General features: G+C 52.6%; 8 protein-coding genes across 8 annotated transcripts; 4 read left to right on the top strand and 4 right to left on the bottom strand.

Moving 5' to 3' along the window:
• Positions 1-1,586: 1,586 nt before the first annotated feature.
• On the top strand, positions 1,587-2,218 carry A1O3_08338 (uncharacterized protein; the record flags this gene model as incomplete). The annotated part of the gene is made up of 2 exons (XM_007738436.1): positions 1,587-1,723; positions 1,840-2,218. 2 exons carry the CDS (start codon positions 1,587-1,589, stop codon positions 2,216-2,218), a joined length of 516 nt encoding a protein of 171 aa, XP_007736626.1.
• A 209-nt stretch (positions 2,219-2,427) lies between these two features.
• A1O3_08337 (uncharacterized protein) lies at positions 2,428-3,231 on the bottom strand (the record flags this gene model as incomplete). The annotated part of the gene is made up of 3 exons (XM_007738435.1): positions 2,428-2,905; positions 2,957-3,081; positions 3,133-3,231. 3 exons carry the CDS (start codon positions 3,229-3,231, stop codon positions 2,428-2,430), a joined length of 702 nt encoding a protein of 233 aa, XP_007736625.1.
• Positions 3,232-3,725: 494 nt separating this feature from the next.
• A1O3_08336 (uncharacterized protein) lies at positions 3,726-7,940 on the bottom strand (the record flags this gene model as incomplete). Its single annotated transcript, XM_007738434.1, has 2 exons — positions 3,726-3,848; positions 3,897-7,940. The coding sequence occupies 2 exons, from the start codon at positions 7,938-7,940 to the stop codon at positions 3,726-3,728; spliced, it is 4,167 nt and encodes a 1,388-aa protein (XP_007736624.1).
• Positions 7,941-9,297: 1,357 nt separating this feature from the next.
• A1O3_08335 (uncharacterized protein) lies at positions 9,298-10,131 on the bottom strand (the record flags this gene model as incomplete). Its single annotated transcript, XM_007738433.1, has 1 exon — positions 9,298-10,131. One exon carries the CDS (start codon positions 10,129-10,131, stop codon positions 9,298-9,300), a length of 834 nt encoding a protein of 277 aa, XP_007736623.1.
• Positions 10,132-11,941: 1,810 nt separating this feature from the next.
• A1O3_08334 (uncharacterized protein) lies at positions 11,942-12,604 on the top strand (the record flags this gene model as incomplete). The annotated part of the gene is made up of 1 exon (XM_007738432.1): positions 11,942-12,604. The coding sequence occupies one exon, from the start codon at positions 11,942-11,944 to the stop codon at positions 12,602-12,604; it is 663 nt and encodes a 220-aa protein (XP_007736622.1).
• Positions 12,605-13,295: 691 nt separating this feature from the next.
• On the top strand, positions 13,296-14,972 carry A1O3_08333 (methionyl aminopeptidase; the record flags this gene model as incomplete). Its single annotated transcript, XM_007738431.1, has 6 exons — positions 13,296-13,338; positions 13,394-14,184; positions 14,245-14,508; positions 14,557-14,721; positions 14,776-14,862; positions 14,916-14,972. The coding sequence occupies 6 exons, from the start codon at positions 13,296-13,298 to the stop codon at positions 14,970-14,972; spliced, it is 1,407 nt and encodes a 468-aa protein (XP_007736621.1).
• A 751-nt stretch (positions 14,973-15,723) lies between these two features.
• A1O3_08332 (uncharacterized protein) lies at positions 15,724-16,623 on the bottom strand (the record flags this gene model as incomplete). Its single annotated transcript, XM_007738430.1, has 1 exon — positions 15,724-16,623. One exon carries the CDS (start codon positions 16,621-16,623, stop codon positions 15,724-15,726), a length of 900 nt encoding a protein of 299 aa, XP_007736620.1.
• Positions 16,624-17,529: 906 nt separating this feature from the next.
• On the top strand, positions 17,530-19,836 carry A1O3_08331 (uncharacterized protein; the record flags this gene model as incomplete). Its single annotated transcript, XM_007738429.1, has 1 exon — positions 17,530-19,836. The coding sequence occupies one exon, from the start codon at positions 17,530-17,532 to the stop codon at positions 19,834-19,836; it is 2,307 nt and encodes a 768-aa protein (XP_007736619.1).
• Between the last annotated feature and the right edge of the window lie 365 nt (positions 19,837-20,201).

Below are 20,201 nucleotides of genomic sequence, written 5' to 3'. Positions count from 1 at the left end.
TCTGCGCGAAGTGGCCGGCTAGGGGGATCTTGGGCTGGACGGTTTCCGGATAGGAGGAGCTAAGGATGCGGTGACTTTCTTACTGATGGAGAGAGGAACAGGGAGGCAAATCACTGCGCTTTCTTCGGCTCGTCCACAGCGCCCACCACGACGCTTTTTGATGGCCCAATGCGAGATAGGTCGGCATAAGGAGGCACGTCTAGTAGAGACGGAGAGGGGAGAATATTGTAAGCAGCGGCGAGTTCAACTGGACAAAGAGAAAATGTGAAGTGATTGGAACCCGCCAGACCACCTCCAGCAAACCTGAAGCCCAGCCTTCAGCAGTAGAGACGAACCTGATAAAGGCGTGCTACGGACGATTTGCCAGCCTTCAGGCCTCCATTCGCTTATCACGACGGGCTCTGACTGTTTGACACCAGTTCGCCTCCGCCGACCACGCTGTTCCAGCTGCGTTCTACTGCAAACCGTTTCCTGAAGATTGGACCCTGGCTTCTTGCCCGGGCCCCCTCTGGATCCATGCAGTTCCCCTTGGCGCGTGAGGCCAGTGCTGGCGCCGATGGCCAAAGGGCCCAACATGGATACCTTCCGCTCTCTCCAGCCCCAAACCCGCAAACCACTCTCTGAGGGCGTCCATGATATCAGACACCTCCGCCCGCAGCACACAGATGACAGGACAGGCGCGGACGCCGGAAGCGGATGGCGCAGGCGCCAGCAGCCGCTGCCGCTGCACCGACATGGAGACTTGGAGGCTAAGTACTCCGTACATTCGTCCTGCTCCTTTTTGAGCCTGCTTGTTTGTGCTTTGTGCTGGCAGTACGTACCAGGGAAAGTGTCAGGACGCGGTCACAGACCTTCTTGCCAAAGGAACATAGCTAGCAAGCATATCGATGGGGAGACTGCCGCAGAGCTAACCCGCCTCGCCGTCTTTGGCAGACCGCACTTTGGAACATTTCCATGCTGCTGGCCACCTCTTAAACATCGCCTGCTATTATTGATTCACTTCTTCTGCCTTTTCTTCTGGTCTCCCTGATAGTACTGTCCTATATGCTAACCCCCGAGAACTGAGGCCTTATTGTTCTTGATTTCTGCAATCGAGTTGCTGTAGAAACGCCAACGGCCAGCTGTCTTGCCAGAACAACCGGCCCTGTCCAAAGAAGCCAGCAATCTTGAATATAGGACGTACCTCGTTCCTCAAGGGCACCTCGCTCAGCCACTACTCAGCTCTTCCATTTCCTCCACCACATGTGTATGGCCGCAAATACTTATCCCGTGCCAACTCATTCCCTTCACACTGGTGCACTCGACCTCTTGCATCATCTTTCATCGTGGATATCTCGTCGCTGCTCAAATCGGCGACCGACGACGAAGGCCAATCAACCGGTTCTCCCTCCTCAGTCTCTCGGTCCGAGTCTGTGCTATCGAGCGTCGCCACCAGCGTGGCTCCTTTGCCACACCAACCGCGTTCTGCGGTGCCGGCCAAGCGGCCGCTGACGAGCCAGGAGCAGCCGGCCCAATCCCCGGCAAAGAAACAGTCCAAGTGGTCCCCGGAAGAGGACTCCAGGATTATTCAACTCCGCCAAGATGGAATGAAGTGGGAAGATATCAGTAAGCATTTGCCCGGTCGCAGTGCCATCAGTTGTAGGCTGCACTACCAGAATTACCTGGAAAGGAGGAGTGAGTGGGATGAGGATCGCAAGAATAAGCTCGCGAGGTTGTACGAGAGGTATGTTGAGAAACGTCGCACTAGATGGTTGGAACCAGGTCAGATCTTGTGAATCTTGGACCACGAGGTGTCAACATCGGGATATACAGAGAATCTGACTGAACTGTTCTGGCCAGATTTCGCGCAGACATGTGGGCAAAGGTGGCAGAGGAGATGGCCATGCCGTGGAGAGCGGTGGAAGCAATGCATTGGCAAATGGGCGAGCATGAGATGGCGAAGCGAGCGGGCGTAACGCCGTTCTCACTCCCCAATATTGCAAGCGGCACCGATCCAACATTTCTGCCTCCTAGGTCGCATGGGGGACCTCCTCCACGGCTACGGGGGAACTCGATGCCGCGTGAGCCATCATTTCCAGGTCCACAGCAACTGCCATCGTTAGCAGAGCTCACGGCAGGGTTGCCGGCCTTTTCAGCACCACCTCAACCACCCCCAGACCCTTTTTACCATCATCACTTGTACGATCATCCAAAGGGACGAAACGCTCGGTTCCGATAGACTTGCTGGTGGCGTTATGTCTCAGCGAAGCATGTTCATTGGATTTGCAACAAGGCGCAAGGAGAAAATTTCGGGCTTGTTGTATTTCCTTTTTTTGTCTTTTCGGGCCATCGCTGCCCATATGCCAGGAAGAAGGATGTAATCTAGCCAGAAGTTGAGTTTTACAGACAGATCAACAGCAGGCACTCCAAGGAGGCAGACGGTATCGTTCAGGCCTGCCGCGCAATGATAACCCACCAATTATCCCGATCATAACCTGACCTGAGTATACGAGCGCCAGCTGCAATGGCATCGTTGTCCAATTCGCCCTCATGATACAAATGGTAATACCGCTGATATGTTTTGGGTGGACTGTCCGGCCCAGATGTCTGGTCTGGCTTGAGAATCCATGGAACAAGGACGTCTTGCTGGCTGCCTTGATCCCAGCCTCTTCGACTGTATTTCTGCTCGAGCGCCCAGACGAATATCAACGCTTGACCTCCGCTAGAACCCTTCAAGGGTGGCCTCAAGGTCTGTATGATCGTTCTAATGGCTTGCACTCTTCGCTCGACGGACGAAAGGTGGTGTATCACGGCTATCGATATAGCGAAATCGAACCGCGCAGGCGGGTGGGGGAGGTGGAGAGTATCTGCAACAATGGCAGTATGGGGTTCGTGTTGCCTGGCAATGTCGATAAGTGCCTTTGATCTTTGGGCCGGTCAGCCATGGCAACAAAAGGATGTTCAACCTTTTGCATACCTGTCCGAGGCGATGATAAAGACACTCTTGTTTACTGGCAGGTATTTTCCATTGCCGCAGCCGACGTCCAAGCCCACGGCTCCGGCCGGTAGACTACGCAAAAATTCATCTACCACCGGCCACGGCTGCAAGGCTCGTCAACCGTCGACCGTGATGTGTCCCGAGCATTTTCAAACCTTGTATCTGGTAGAGGAGAAATGAGTTGCAATCTGATCATATACTTCATGAACATGCTCATTCTCGTATTGTAGCTCATCTCTGGGCTGTTCGGCCATGAAGAATCGAAGGTAGCGATTTTATTGCCTGGGAAGACCAAGATGCACCAACGCGCAGAATTGGGACCGATACATGTAGTGATACATGTAGTGTTAGGAGATGCAAACCCGGGGTTGCTGCCAAGCCTTGATGGTCCTTAGTACGGAGTTGTTCGTAGCTATAGTAGGTACCAGTACGGAGTATCTGTATATGTACTCTTACCTACCTAATTACCGATTACACCTAAGAAACCTCACATAAATACTGATAGCCAGGGTGATTATGTTAAGGCCAGGTTATGTAGCCAGCTATCTTCCGAGAGCGAAAGTTGGTTTTTGACCAGGACCACTGCACCCAGAGAAAACCTTCGGCCAACATTTAAAGGCCTTAATACAATTGTAACATCGTTGTCTAAGGCAGTAAGGCAGGCTATTGTGGTTCATCCACCAAGGAGAAGATTCATAGATTTCGCTGCGTCATCTTTCAAAACATTTGTACAATGTTGCCAATAGTCTCATAAAACCTCAACGGCTTCCCTTTCAAGTGAGATTCGACCAGGAATACTTGGAAATTCAAATACACTTGTCAAGCCAGAACTCCGGACCATCATTGCTAGGACAATGGCCAGTAAGGGAATCTAGAACGGCATTAGTAGACGGAATAACGGTCTGTTAGGGGGGCATACCCAGAAGAAGAATAGTTTCCTGTCACGACTCAGCTCAATCCTCTCGATCTGCTTCCGTGGCAAAGGCTCAGGATTAGGTATCGAAGGCTTATTCCCGGAACCTTGGGTGGCCATTTGCCGCTCAAACTGAAGATCCATGACTGCATCTGCAGCGGCGTGGACCGCAGATGACTTTTTCAGACTCCACCCATCTAAGCGTTCTTCACTTTCCGGATAGAGGTCTCCGTACGCAGGGGGCGAAGATGGTGCAGGAGACGAAGTACCAGTCAACGTCTCCCACCAACCCTCCCGCTGACCAGGCTGCTGCCTTGGACTCGGCCGCTGCGGGAACAGCGAGCTGACACGACGAACCATCGGATAGGCTTGATAATCCTGCAATGCAGCTAGAGGCCCGTTCATGTTGACGAGGTTTGGCATGACCGATTGTGCACTCTCGTTGAACTGCTGCAACTGGGCTACTAAGTGATCACGCCACGCCAGCATAAAAGCAGGTGGTGCTACTCCTGTAACTGCGTTCGACTTTCTGTCTTGAGGTGAGCTTGGTCCTTGCGCGGTATTATGCTGCGAGCTGTTTCTCCGTGACTGTAGGACACTGACCACGGCCTCAACCAGACCAGGCTGGTTTGGCGGCCTAGCAGGCTTAAGCTCTTCGGCGGATACCGTAGTAGGAGTTTCGTTGTCACTTTCTGAGTCGACCCAATCTTCTATATCTGTCCCCTCATAGTGATCGGACGCATTGTCCCAGAAGGACCGAAGAGAGGAGGAGCTGCGACTATGCCGACGAATTGGTGTTCCACCTAAGCTGCGCGACCGGTGATGCTCAACCGGAGTCATTGTCGCTTGATAAGCAAGCAAAGAGGTCGCAAGATCAGCAGGGGTGAATTGTCGAACGCTGCGGGCCTTGTGATTGGCACCTGCTAATCGAAGCCGATGGATTACGTGTGTATGGCCATTCATGGCTGCATGATGCATGGGTGTATGACCATTGTTGTCCACCAAATTAGGGTCAGCACCCCTTGCAAGCAGACCTGCCACGAAACGAGTAAGACCAAGAGATGAAGCTAGGTGGAGCAATGTCAGGCCAGAAGGACGGTAGAGGTCGAATTTTGGAGCCTTAAAACGACTTTGTTCATCCATGTGTTCCAGGAGACAAATCATTGTAGTCTCCAATTCGAGTGTGTCAATAGGAACTCCTCCGACAGGGCCGACATTACGCTGATGGCCCGTATTGATGCTGTAGTTGGCGTGAGAAGGCCATACCGAATGCGATTGGCCCTGGAGCAATTGTTGCGCGGCAGAGTACGGATCGTCGGTAGGATGCTGCATTTGCTTACCTAGGGTCCGTAATGCAAGGCGGAACATCTCCAATTCTCTGTCGTCGACATATGTAAAGAGGGATGGGCGGACCTGGGACTGTTGCTGCATCACAGAATACTGAGGGTGGTCGTGTTTAAATACGACAGACACAACCCCAGGCTGCAAAGCTGGAGGAGCAATGCAGTTCAAACATTTTTCTCCCCAGAACGTCGTTGTCGTTGCCTCAGTGTCGCCAAACATCACCTCCAAGCCTTGATAGAATCCATTCCCCAGCAGCGTGACTTCAGTGCCGCCTGTTACAGAGCCTTCGGCAGGGACGAGCTTGTGTATCAGAGGTGGTGGACGACGCGTAGGCTGACCTATAAGTTGACTAGTCACAGCTTGTCCAAAAGTGGCGTCTGCTGCGCCGAAGCTATTTCTTGCAGAGCCTGGGCTCCCAGGCCTGCTCTGCTGTCGAGAGGGAGGTGCAGACATTGCTGCCTGTCGAGAGAGATTTTCAAGACTGAAAGAGCGATTGATGTTACCCAAAAAAGATTGGTCGTTACCATTAGGAGTGGGAGGGCTGGTACCAAGAGGGCCGGGCCGTGCGGGAGGGAACCCGAATTGACGATCATTTGGCGCCGCGTAGGACGCGACGTTGGGTGCATATGGGGAAGAAGAGGTGATGTTAGGCATTATCACAGATCCAGAAGGGACCTGCGAGGTATCCAGTCGGGTCATTGTCAATGCAGACGGTAGTTTGCCAGATCCACTTTGTTTCCGGCGCTTGGTCGTAGGGCCTGATGGTCCGTTCGGAGAAGCAGGTCTCGATAGATTTCGAGGAGTCAAAGACTTGGAAGTCTGGCTGGATACTGCGGATGGTATGGCAAACGGATTGCTTGGCGGAGCCATTGGAAAACTAGGGTTGAAATTGTGCTGCAGCCCATGCAGATCGGTAGTAGAGAATGACTGCTTGAACAGTTTGGGGTTGACTGGAGGCGGACGACCCTGTCCTGAGCCTGAGGTTGGGAAAGCACCAGCGCCGGGGAGTTGATGGCTCGAGGTCGTTACAGGTGTGGGAAGGTTTGATTCTGGTGCAGTAGCATTGTGAGTTTTGTGGTCATCGGTGATCATGATGGGGTTGGTCATGGCTTGAGCGATAACCTTATCTCGATGATCTTTGATAGTGAAGATCACCTGAAAGCCCATCTTCTCGTTCTGGTGGCGGCAATAACAGGCAATGCGCATGGGAAGCTCGACCTCTATGGCCCCGGGGGGGAAAGTAACCTGTTGATGGTCTGCTGCGACGGGTAAGCCGGTCGTATCAGGGGGAACTTCGACCCAGTCTTTCAATTCGTTGGTGTTGAAAACAACCACCCTTCTCTCTTCGTCCTTCTGAAACAATTCTTCTTCCTCGGGTTTCTTTTGTTTTTTCCTGGACGCTCTCTTCCTTTCTCGTTGTATGCAGCCAGCACAAATGCGTACTTCGCCACCATTCAAAGGCTTATCTTCGTCATCCTTCGAGGTGGACGACTCCGTTGAAGAAGCAGGGCTCGGACGTGTGTAGGGAGCCGGGTCTTCGCCCCTCGCGCGAGCCCACGCCCTTTGCAGCTTGGCAGGATCTTGCATGGCACTGGTGCAGACTAACGATGTGTGGAGCTCTAAAATCTCGGGTGATCGGTCAGGGTCCGATTTCGCCAGAAACTTGGGCTTTGAGATTGTATGCTTCGGAAGCCTTAGCCTCTTGGCCCCCGGGGGAAGGGACGAGAGAGTCAATTTGATCGGGATTTGTGTCTCGACTCGGGATTTAAGAGAGGTCGGATGTACTGTGAGTACGGGACCGCTTTCTGCGGAGTTGACTGTCGAAGCGGGAGAAGGTATATCTTTGTTAAAGGTGGAAGGAGTTGCACTTGATTCTGGGTCGAAGCTGAAGCCCGTTGCCGAAAATTGTACATTAGGAGAAAAAGTTGCATTTCCGGGCGAGTCCCCATTCATGGTGATATGATTAAAGGTCTCCTCCAAGCCGGCTGATGGAGAGTGCTTATTCCAGGGGGAACGACTTTGTGCAGAGGGGAGCATTGCGTTGAGGGGGGAGGCCTCTCTGGAACTAGAGAAGATGAACTGTTGCTGCCCACTGGTCGGATAGTTGATGGGGGAGTTGTACTTCCCAAAGGTCGCATTGTTTGGCTGTGAATCAAAGGGCTGGGTGACCAGAGAGCTCTTAACCTTCTTTAGGTTTCTCAGGTCAAACCCACTTGGCGTGCTCGCTGCCGTTTCAAAATCGAAATCAGTGGCCATCTGTGTATTGCTGACCTCGAAGTCGGGGTCCAAGCCGGCCATAGATGCATCCTCAAACAGGGGTTCATTAGACGATATTGAAAATCCGGTTATCCCACTCCCCCAGGTTCGCTCCATGGAAGAATCATGCGCAGGAGGGGAGGCGGTGGAGGCTGCGGAGGTGTTACGGTTATGATCCTCGAGGTACTCGGCAGACGATGTGCTCGAACCCGAACCAGACCCACGTGAAGATCGGGCAAAGGCAGCACCGCTCGGGAGAGGGTGGAAGTCGTCGGTCTCCCTCTTGATCGACAAGTCGCTGGGGTCGAGGAATCCGGCGCTCGATGCGGGCAGATCCAGTTCAGGAGCCGTAGATGTCAAGAAGGTGTCGAAATCTTCACCGGCGAAGGTGGATGTATGGTCAAGGCTTCCCGAGAATAGATACATGTCGTCGTCCTGCGGCGACGCCATTGTGCGCGTGTGTTCCAAGTTCAGCAACACAGAGTATGTGCGATCACATCCAGGAAACCACTAAGCCATCTCTTTCGCCAACGGACTCGGAGGCTCTTAACCAGCGTGACTTGAGCAACGGGGCGAAGAGGAAACCGGAGGAGGGTGACCGGGATGCCTGTTGGCACAGTCTCGCGCGATATTGGCGACGGAAAGAAGAGCAGATTGATTGAACCGGCTCTTTGGTGGTACTTTTGCTCTGTGGGAAGTGAGCGTTGAGATTTGTGACTGGTCCGCTGCTCTGGACGCGCAGGTGGGAGCTACCCTAGAAGACCCAACAAAGAGATCACTGCAACGCCAACGAGGGCAAGTCGGACGGCGTCGAGCTCGCTGCTGCAGTCCGAGTCGGCGACCAAGCTACTCTTAAGCCGTGTTGCTGGTAGAGACGTGGTGTTCAAAGGGCTCAAAAACCGCCAAAGTGTGGAGTTCAATTTGCTAGCAGCAGGTGGTCAGCAGCAGCAGCAGCAGCAGCAGTAATACTGTAACTACCTAGTAGGTGGTAGTAATTATTAGGTGACTCCTCCCAGTGTCCGCAGGCTAAGGGGCGAAACCGAAGCAAGACGGGGGCCTTGGCTTGGCCCTCCCTGCCTCTTCCCCCAGAAAGTCTCCGTGATTTGCTAGTTAGCATCTTCGTTGCCATAAACCGTACTCCGTATCCGTACTCCGTACCTCGTATGGATACCTACCAGGCACCTCGCTGCTACTGCTAGGTGACTGCCACCCCCCAATGCACGGCACCTTTGATCTTCAAACCCCAATAGTGGTATGAGAACAGCTCAAAATTCGGCGCACTATGTGGACAAAAAAAGAATAATGATAATTGTGCCGTTGGGGCATCTGGACCCCCTGCTACTTACACAGTATTGAGATTTTGAGAGGTAAGACCTGTTTCCAACCTCCCATCCGCCCCGAACTTGAGGATCCCGGTTGTGCCTTCACAGATACGCCGACATCCTGGGCACTTGCAACCCTCCTACGCCTCTCGGGTATATTTGTCGAGCTTGATTACTGCGCCATTTTTCAAACACTGCTTGTCACCCATGCGTGACCTCTTCCTCGTTCGAACCTTGCCGCTGGGCAGGCGAGATAGGTACAAGAATATGTGGCTGCTATCGTTTCATGATAGCCCGACCTGACGGTTAAATTTTGTAAACAATACCCGAATCTCGTTGCACCACTTTCACCCACGACTTCCAATAATGCCACTGCTTCCGCTGGGCCGGGGGCCCTCGACAGTACACGCCATTGTCCCTCGCTGCAAGGACGGGCTACAGAGTGGCGTCATCCGCTACCTGTTCGAAGACTCTCGAGGATATTTTCAAGCGTCCCGCCCGTCGGCAAGCCAGAATAAAATGCCACTCTTCCCTGAATCTACCGGGAGTACTTGTCCAGTGATGTTGCCAGCAAAATTGTCGCTCGCGAGGAATAAGCAGGCTCTCGCCACAGCTTCCACTGCAATCGGTTTGTTCAGTGCGACAGTTGCTTGCGCCTCCCGCCAGAGTGCAGTAGGGTCATTTGCGCACTCCTTTCTGAACTGACTTGTGTCGACAGGTCCCGGTGCGACTGCATTGACCCTACAGCGTGCGTCTATACTCACCACATCGCGTGCGAGGGATTTGACCAGGCCCACTTGGATTGCCGCCTTAGACGCCGCATATGCTGCGCAACTGGGAACGCCAAATCTCCCTGCTTCACTGCCGAAGATCACTGCGGAGATGTTCTTGGTCTGCGAAGTCGCAAAACTCCTGATGCCACGAAGCCATGCTCGGCATGTCAGGAATGTCCCGTCAACATTGACCTGCATGATCCTCTGCCAGTCTTGGAGAGGCATATCCGCCAGAGAATGATGCGGCGCGAACGACAAGTCCACACCAGCCGCAGCGATGCATGTCGATATGACCCCAAATGTTGCCCTAGCCATCTCCATGGCTTCCTCCACACTAGCTTCATTGGTGATGTCGACCTGATATGTACGTAGCCGTACATGTTCAACGGCAGTTTCTGGAGTCCGAATATCGAAGGCCGAGACATGTGCGCCAGTAGAAAGAAATGCTGTAACTACAACAGATCCTATTGCGCCGCTGGACCCGGTTACCAGGACGTGTGAGCCCTCGAAACCGAGGCCCGTATCAAAGACGGATGTAGTAGCCATGATCTGGAATATGTGTGATTATTGGCTTTTAGTGAGGATTGCTTGGAAGGGGGTTTTCATCACTACTGGGAGGTGAGCAGTATCCCAGCTTTTAATGCCCTGTTGATTCGGAGAAGGCCGCCAAAGATGTGACGATGGCGTAAAAAGATACCTACGTTCTGCTGCGTTAGTAGTTACTATTATCAAGCAACCTCCTCCCAGTCAAAGCCTTTAAACGATCAAGTCACCTACGCGGTATGAGGAACTGTTATGATACCGGTGGTGCGTGGAGTATTTATTGAAGCTCCACTAGTAAGTTGATATTGGGTGGTGGCAGATATACTCCAACATAGACTACTCACAGTACTCACAGTGTAGTTAATACTCCGTACAGTACCTAATATGGTTCCATCAGTTCGAGTTTCTGGTAAGCGTCATCCTCGATTGGAGGCCGATGGATCATCGACCGCGTAACAGGTGACCAGAGTGATGTCTTCGGATCCTTTTGTGTCGTCTTCGTTCGGAAGCGCCTTTGGTTCAGGGCCTCACTCTATCTCATTGACAGTTCTCCTGCCTTCGGTCTCGAGCGCGCAACGGAGGATTCGTGCTGTAGACAACAGACAATGGCGAGATCGATAACCGCGACGGTGGCCAGGAGCGCCTATACGAAGAACTCGGTTTCTCTATTTTCGCGCTCTAGAGACGGGTGGATCGGTTCGTAGGCTGGCCTATCAGGAGGGTGTCTTTCTCCTCGATGTCGTTGGTGGAGGACTTGGACGAAGCCAATCTAGCGAGGAGAGGTTCCTCTAACCGGGCCATGATATGAGATGGAAGAATAGCCCGGAGATGGTTACGGATCCATCCAACTGATGTTGTGTTGATAGGGATCAGACTCAGTGGCCTTGCTATGTGCGCGATTGCTCCATCCTGGCATCCGTCCGCCGACATATCTCCCACAAACATGCATGTCCGCCGGCCATTTTGCGGACTCGGTACGTTGACGCAAATGGAAGACCAACTGCACAAGAGGACTGTTGCCGCGCACGACAGGGCCAGGTCGAAAGTGCCGCAGGTATTCGGCGGATAAACCCAGCCTCGGACCAGGATATCGGTATGGGGAGTATGAGAAGCATTCATGTCGATACGAGGAATGAGGGCTGGAGTGCAAACTTACCCTTGGCAGCATCGATGGGAGACAAACATACCTCGACACAACGGTGGCTACACACCAACAACTCGAGTCGGTTGATGAGACGCCTGACTCTGAACGCGACGTCCACCACAAGTGTTCCGTCAAGGCGTGACTGCACGGTGGTACGTGCAGAGAAGGGGCCATAAGGGAGATGTAAGGGCTAAGGCCTTCTAAGCCAGTTTAATACTGTTGGGGAGTGTTGCGCCTTGCTCTGCTACTTTACCTCCCGTATGTCCTTTCAGCAACTGCTATCCCCTCATGCTACTTTGTATTCACAAGTCATATGTCAGGTTGGTAATCCTTCTTACACGAGAAGCCAGTGGTCACTGACAGAGTGAAGCGCAGACCCGCAAGAACGAAGGCCATTCAGGCTGCGTTACCTGGCCGCTCTTTTGACTGCAATAGCAGCTGCGCTGTTCGGTATTCTCGAAGCCCTTCGCACCACCAATCCCTCATTAACGCACCTTCTCTACAGCGGTCATCGCCAACGATGGAGCCCCACATCCTTCGGTGCAAGAGTACTACAGCAGCCTGGAGTCGCGGTTGGGATACTGGTTGTTACTAGGAAATACACGACACTGCGGCCTATACCCAAAGGGCCAGATCTCGCCGTTTCCGATAAGTAAAGCCCAGCGAGCAATGGAGGATCACCTATACGCTAGACTGGACCTAGCATCAGGTTTGCGCATCCTCGACGCCGGGGCAGGATCGGGCTATGTGGCGATTCATATGGCGGGGAAAGGGCTGAATGTGCAAGCCGTCGATATCACTCCCCTGCATCTCGAGGATGCCCAGCGCAATATCGAGAAACGCAGTTTACAAGACAAAGTTTCTGTTCGACTTGGAGACTATCATGATCTGTCAGACTTTCCCGATGGCTCCTTCGATGGTGTCTACACTATGGAGACGTTCGTGCATGCCGATGACCCAGCCAAAGTGTTGCGTAACTTCCACCGCCTGCTCCGGCCTGGCGGTGTACTAGTCCTTAACGAGGCCGACTTAACCGCAACTCCGACATATTGCAGGATGTACTCCGCCTGTCACACTGTCAGAACACTCTCGAGGAAGGTACTTTGGGCTGAGATGCTCGCAGAAGTCGGCTTTATTGACATCGACGTTGAAGACCTAACTGATGAGGTCCTTCCTCTGTGGCGTCTCTTCGGTGTCATCGGATACATTCCATATCGGACTCTGCAGGCTGTCGGACTTCATGGCCGTTTCACGAATCTTATGGCCGGTGTTGAGACGTATCTACACTGGGGAGAGGGAAGGTATATCTCCGTCAAGGCTGTAAGGGCTTAGACTGTGGTTGAAAGCGTGCGACATGGGGGTGAAAGATACCAGTACCCACAGAGAATACTGCTCCCACAATCATCCCTCCTTCTAAAAGTGCGGTTCATCCATATGTGTGGTTGCACACACTGGTACTGCCACTGATGGCTTTCTCTGTTGGCTAGACCATTGGTGGCCATACGACGAGTCGGCGGTCCTACAGAGCTTCCCCTTTGTCCTGTATCCTAAAGGGATGCTTTGAGCGCAATTCAACATGGGCCAGGGCAAGGTAAGGAGGACTGCGTCTAAATGTAAAATATGAGTGGCCGATGTTTTGAATTGTACCTGCAGTCTCGGAACTGGGTTCCGCGTGATGCAGATTCATTTCAGACATGCAAAAGTCTCGCACCGAAGCCACAGATCCTTGGAGCGACTAGAAGAGACATCTCCATGGGATTCATGTCTGCTGAGTGATCGGGGCGACGAGGACTGAGATCAAAGCTGTAGCGGGTCTAGTCAAAATCGCCGAGTCTCTATTTAATTTAGGTATGGATGCGATTTCGATTGGAGATGACGAGCCCAACTTGTAGGTAGCAACCGTGACTCATAAAAATGAGGGGCGGCTTGGCAACACTTTCTACTACTCGTATTTAGTCCTCAAACTGCTGAATACTGGTTATTTGTCATTCTAGTTTGCAGTGCTCCAAATTCCAATGTCGAAATGGGATCCCAAACTCCGGAAAATGAGGGCCGTAGAAACCAGGGTACGTGTCCCACCATCACATTAACACTCGAGATGCGTATCCTGATTTCGTCAAGGAGAACCATCCAACTCAGATGGAGCCTCTCACGGGGGTGGGGAGCCTCGGGGCTCGCATACGTCTAGAGATGGCGATGGTTGTCTCGGAGACGCAGGAGGCGAGAGCGACGGCGACGGAGACGGCGAAGGTGGAGAAACAGGCCCAGTACCGCTAGAGGCACTCTTATCAACTGAAGTGGGAGATGCACAGAAGAAACGGAAGAAGCCCAGAAAGAAGAAGAAAAGGACAGCACCACTACTACCCGTACAGCAATCATCGCCACCAAGAGTCTTGTTGAGTGACCTCTTCCCGTCTGGGGACTATCCTGAGGGGGAGGTGCAAAGCTACACCAAGACACGGACAGCGACCGCCGAAGCACGCTACGCCGCTCATCAGCACTGGGAAGACAACGACTTTATACAAAACTACCGTAAGGCCGCGGAAGTGCACCGCCAAGCTCGACGATGGGTACAGGAAAGCGTCAAGCCCGGCCAGACCCTCCTGGACATCGCCGAAGGAATCGAGCATAGCGTAAGAGCGCTGCTGGGTCATGCTGGACTGGGGCCAGGAGATAGCCTCAAGGCCGGCATGGGCTTTCCCACTGGTCTCTCACTCAACCATCAAGTCGCACACTACACGCCCAACCCCGGTCAGAAGGATGTCGTGCTACAGCACCAGGACGTCATGAAAGTTGACTTCGGTGTCCACATCAACGGCTGGATTGTCGACAGTGCTTTTACTATGGCTTTTGACCCTACCTACGACAATCTTCTAGCTGCTGTCAAGGATGCCACGAACACAGGGGTAAAGGTGATGAGCATCCGACATGGCACCGAAGCATAAGGTACTAATGGCTAACGACCGTAATAGACAGCTGGCATCGACGTGCGTGTGTGCGATGTTAGCGCTGCCATCCAAGAAACGATGGAGAGCTATGAGGTTGAAATCCGTGGCAAGACGTTCCCCATCAAGCCAGTGCGGAATCTCAGTGCACACGATATCAAGCGCTACCATATTCACGGCGGGAAGTCTATACCATTTGTGAAGAACTCAGACCAAACCAAGATGGAGGAAGGCGAGGTCTTCGCCATCGAGACCTTTGGCACGACGGGACGCGGCTACATACGCGATGATGTAAGCTATCCTTCTCCAGTGCAAACAACACATCTAACTGCGGGCGAGGCGGGCATATACGGCTACGGGCTGATTCAAGATACTCCGCTGGCGGTACCATTGCCCCTAGCTTCTGCGAGGCGTCTACACAAGACGATCAGGGAGAATTTCAGCACCTTGGTGTTCTGCCGTCGTTATCTTGACCGACTTGGCTTAGAGAGGTATCTGGCCGGCGTGAGTATCACGATTTTAGCAAAGGGAATGTTGGTGCATACTAACACACGGTAGATGAACTGTCTCATCTCGAACGGCATCGTAGAGTCGTATCAACCTCTAGCGGATATCAAGGGGTCATACTCGGCGCAATTTGAACATGTAAGTTCATATTACCTTGCACGAAATCAGGGCGTGTCTTACAGTGATCTTAGACTCTTCTCCTACGCGAGACTCACAAAGAAGTCCTTAGTCGCGGAGACGACTACTAATTGGCGCTCGTCGTCCTTGGTATTGCTACCGGGACGGACCAGAGTGAGGCCATCACGGCGGGGTTGGCTAGCTGTGTCTCTTTGTGCGACATAGCTTGCGCTCCTTGGCCGGCTGACTGATGCTACCATGTTCTGTTGGTTAGATGTAGTCTTTTGTTCCATCCCTTGCTGCTGGTTTTTCTCCCCGACAGGGTTTTTCCAGCACTGTGACGCGAATGCGAAGGGTTATTGTACTGAGTTTCAGATCTGATGGCGTTCAAATAGTCGGTCTATCCGCCCCATATTCTCCTATTCTTGCCATAAAACCCGACGATATACTCCGATTTGCCTTGCCCAAAGCCACGTGCCCCGAGTTCTGAGTGAATGGGAAAGCCCAGGATGGACAAGCATCTCTATTATCAGTCCTGCTACACGGAGTGGTCCATCCGGGCCAGGAGATTTCACGAGGACTCCGACTGTCAAGGTGGGTGAAAAAAATCCAATGAGAATTTGACATACGATATATCGCAACCTAACAGTCTACCTTAGGACCATGGCGGTAACATGATAGCAGATCGTGGGCTAGGGTCAATAGGAACGTGGCGTATGCGCCAATCCCTGGAATCTGGGGACTTCGATTAGTGCTATATACGCACCAATCCGTATCTTTCATCTATGGCTCTTTTGTGGCCTTTCCAGCACACAAGTAAGCACAGGTCCCTATAACCATACCCGTCTTCCATCACGCAAGGCCAATTAGTCAAGATACTTCTCAAGTATACCGAGCGTTCCTTCCTACAGACTCCTCGCTTTCGTCATACGTTGGTAAGGGATCCTTCGGGATCGTTGAGCTGCTCCTGTTCTCTAACTTCACATTCTGATGCCGCGTTCGTCTGACTTCAAACAGGATCAAAAAGATCATGTACAGTACGAACATGACGGCTGCCATGGTAGTATAGGTGATGCGAGCCTTGTTGGTTGTGGCGCCAGTCTGAAACGGGCTGAAAGATGCCAGTCTGATACCTAGGCCGCCGTTGATGACGCCTAAGACGATGAGGAGTCGTCCTAGCCAGAGATGGGCGTGGCCAACCGACGTCCGACCTGGCGCCTCAGTGGATCTGCCCGCCTGCGCGTTAACGGCTCGTTTCTTGTAGATACGGTGGTGAATCGCTCCAAAGATGGGTTGGAAAAAGGCGATCGCAAGGACCGCGAGACCCAACTTTGGGTGGGGGTCGTTCCAGACTCCATATGCGGCCGATTGTTGGGCAAGCCAAAAGCCCATGCCGGCGGCGACGATGTAAATAATATAGCTGATGATCTGACCGACCGCATGGATCTTGAGGATGACAGGGTTTTTGATGTTAAGGCGTAAAAGGATTGCCAACGACGGGATGAAGATGACCCAGACTAGAGAGGCCAGGACAGCGTGGATGATAAGAATTCGGGTGGCTTTGTTGAACTCGGTCTGGGAAGAGAACAACGAGTTCTCGCCGGTTATCCCTGTTGATGAACTGCCATCGCCGTCGTCGCCGCCATTGTCACCATTGTTCCACCATCCTGGGCCCCTGTTGCCACTATTGCCAAAGTTTCCCCGCCATCCTTCAATTTGCGCATTGACGCTGCGCATCAGCAAGGTTGTCGCAAGCAGAGCGAATGTTATTGTTTGTGACATTGCTGCTTAAGGCTCGTTGTTGTGGATTGAAGACTAGAAGAAAATGAAAGGAAGGATGTCTTCCACCATGTGCGCGAAGACCATCTGATAGAGGAGGCCTCGGAGGTAGAAAAGTGATGTCTCCTACTCGTAATATCGCGTCGGTAGGGGGCCGACAGCATGTTGATGCCAGCGGACAAACTGGGGCACTGATTCCCGAAATAGCGCACCCTTGTATCTGTTCACGAATCAACATCAGGCGTTGAGCAAAAGTAGGGATGGAAGGGTGTCTGCACTGTCTGGCATCTGCTGGGGTTATATGTAACCTCGTGCCGTTGGCCAATCAAACAAACAGGCGCTGGGCTGTGTCCGGCCTCCAACCCTCCGATCTGCCGGCACGAAGCTGGCCTTGAGCTAAACTGGTACCTATCGGCCCTGACTACCTAGGTAGACCTCTAGCCGTACACGGAGTACAAGATGCCGTGCTGAGGTGGTGCTGGTTGATGACGCGTCGAGACGGCGATAAAGACATAGGATGCCCGCTGGAAGAACCAGCCACGACGTAGGTCAAGCCTAGCCCATGACCACCATCATTTATTAATGTGGTACAACCAGGCCGATATTGGTAGAAGAGGCTGGTTGTTGTGTACCTAGGTACCTCAGTAATGTTTAGATGAAAAAATCATTGTAAAGACAGAGCTTATTCCCTATCGTGACACGGGACCATTGACAGACGGAATCGGGTGTTTCTTCCTACTACCTTATTATAAGTTAGGTACCTAGCTAGGTACCTATACCTGAGGTAAGGTACTTAGGTCGGTACCCAGGTAATTTTTCATTAATTGCTGTACGGATACTGGCAACATGCAACACAGTATCAATTTTCTCAACTTTTGATCGCCTTCGATTTGGTTCATCCTCGAAATCATGGTTGAGGCTGCCCGCCGTTCCGCACGCCAGCACAAGGTCAACCCAATATACGCCAATGATGGTTGGGACAAGGACACCTTGCGCGTTCTCCGCGCTTCTTCCGAGTCATCTGGCTCGAGCCCAGACGAGAAGGCACCAGTTTCTGATCACGGGAACGAGCAATCATCCGAAGCCGCCGATGATATCTCCCTGGATTCTGCGCCGCCCTCCCAGTCCTCAGACATTCAAAGCCTCAGCGAAGACGACGACGACATCAGCCTGGTCTCCAAGAATAACACCACTGGAGTAAAAAACTCCCGAGAGAAACCCCATCTCCGTGTATCCAGCAGCACCGCCGCCTCTGCGCATTCGCGAGGCATTGCTCCTGGCCAGAGTCGTGGTTCAAAACGAGCAGCATACGAAAAGACCTTTGGACCCGGAGTCGAGGACTTGTCTGACGTCCTCCGCGCCCGAGATAGTTGGCTGAAAGGCCGGGACGTGACAATTCCTAGTCGTCGATCAATATCCAATGCCATTGCGCATTCCCGGACATCACGGTCAAGTTGTGCTCCCACTGGCAATGAAGCGCATACCCCCTTGAGCCCAATATCGACAAACGACACCCCCCTGGCTGAGATAATCCATAACAACCAAATTCTCACAGAAATAGACGACCAAGAGCTTCATGAAAAATACCTACCACGGCGTGCAACATCCCATTCCATTGTCCTCGGCGCGAGAGGAAAGCAATCGAGATTTAACCTCGCCCAGCTGTCCTCCTTGGATTTTGGTCAGGCTTGGTCTGTAGATACAAAAAGCTATATGGCCGCAGAGCAGGCTATCCGAGAATCGGTCCCAAATCGTCGGCATCACGAAGGCTGGTTGCTTGATGTCGGTGAGAAGGTTCAGTGTATGGCATGGGCTCCACTCAATGGGCATCTACAATACCTTGCCATTGTTACTCGATGCACACCTGGCCAGAGACGATCTGTTCCAGGGGATGGGAGTGACCGACCAGCATTCCATCCCTCACCTTCATACTCGTCAAGCATCCAAATATGGGCATTTCAGACGGAGCCCACTGAAACTAACCATGTCCGGACTTTGTCCTTCAAGGTCCCCCCAATGTTGGCTCTCGTGGTCGCAACCGACTGGGGCGACATACGCCGCATCGAATGGTGTCCATCTATAGCTACCGAGATAATTACGCACCCCACCTATCGACCAGACGTTGTCACGGGTCTCCTTGGTGTAATATCGACCGATGGCTGCGCCAGAGTGTTGGCTCTGCGTCTGCCTGAGAATCTGAATTCGCACAGCCCAATCGCTCTCAAAGCTGAGCAGGCCGGCGTCACCATATCTCCACATGCAGACATGGTTTTTACCTGCCTCGCGTTCATAGACCCCAAGAATTTAACAGTGGGTGCCTCAGACGGGTCGATCCAACTATTTGACCTCGCTAGACAAAGCAATGGCGGTCAGTCCCCAGAAAGCTATTTCAAACAACAAGTGCACAACACCTACATCACCTCTCTCTGCTCAGCCTCGCCGAGTCCCTGCTCCACCTTTATTGCGAGCACCTCCGCTTCGGGCGAGCTGGTGCTCACCGACCTGCGTAGCCCGGACCAGGATAAGATATCTATTCCTAGAGCATGCTTTCCCCACCGCGATCTCCTTTTCTCGCCTTTCACACGCTCGTTCATCACCGGGCTGGATAGAGCAGGAAATACGCATGTCGAAACCCACTCGGCCACCTTCGTTGTCTGCCACCACCTGCGGCAGTTCCCCACCGGTTTGAGGATAGCTAAACTTCCGGACTATACGGGAGCAGTGACGGCCCTGGCAAATTCCCCCTGGCATCCGTGCATTCTGATCGGAAATGCTCGAGGTCAGGTGTTATCAACCAACTATCTGCGTAAAGTTCTCCCTTACCGACGAGGAGATCCCCGCAAAGCCGCAGACGCTTACCTACAAAAAATATGCGAGTATGACTGGCGGCCACTCTCGGCAGACGAGCTTGGCGATCCCTCACATTTGCTCGGGGCGCCGGAAGAAGTTGATCTATACCATGGCCAAGGAGTGAGGCCAGGTCTGTCTCGCTTCCATGAAGGCTTCAAGCCTGAGAGGGTTGAAGTGGGGTCGGTGCCATTGACAAGGAAAACGCTGCAACAGAAGGACATCGGAGTTGCAGAGCCCATTTTCGAAGAAGAACAGGCTGTCACATCCATCGATTGGTGTCCTAATGCCGCTTGCGCAGGGCTGGCCGCTATCGGTTGGGGTAGTGGAATTGTTCGAGTCCAAGATCTTGCCCATGATCTGGTATGAGCATTCACCGAACCCGGCATGTGCAGGGTATTCCCTCGGCAAAACGATAAGGATATTCCATGGGGGTTTGTTTGATTAATTCTTCAAGGTTCCATGGTTTTTGTTTTCGTCACTCAAGTCCGGTAGACTGTATTGGTTCGATACATGGCAGCGAACATGCCTATGACTCCACGTGATACATGAGTTGATCCCATAGGTTCAATTTTCCCTCTTCCTACTTGTTTACACACGATTTTGTCCTCGCTCTCAAGCTTTGGAAGCAAATTAAGTGACCTGCTGGTGTGTTGTCATGTTAAACGCCTGGAGAGTTGTCCGCCCCAAGGGTTCGAAATTCAGCGCGGCAGATTGCACCGTAGATCGTCCTC

Source organism: Capronia epimyces (genome assembly GCF_000585565.1).
Source record: "Capronia epimyces CBS 606.96 chromosome Unknown aczIQ-supercont1.7, whole genome shotgun sequence".
Taxonomy (NCBI): domain Eukaryota; kingdom Fungi; phylum Ascomycota; class Eurotiomycetes; order Chaetothyriales; family Herpotrichiellaceae; genus Capronia; species Capronia epimyces.
The sequence above is the reverse complement of the archived record's forward strand: the minus strand, read 5'-3'. Positions and strand labels throughout refer to the sequence as shown.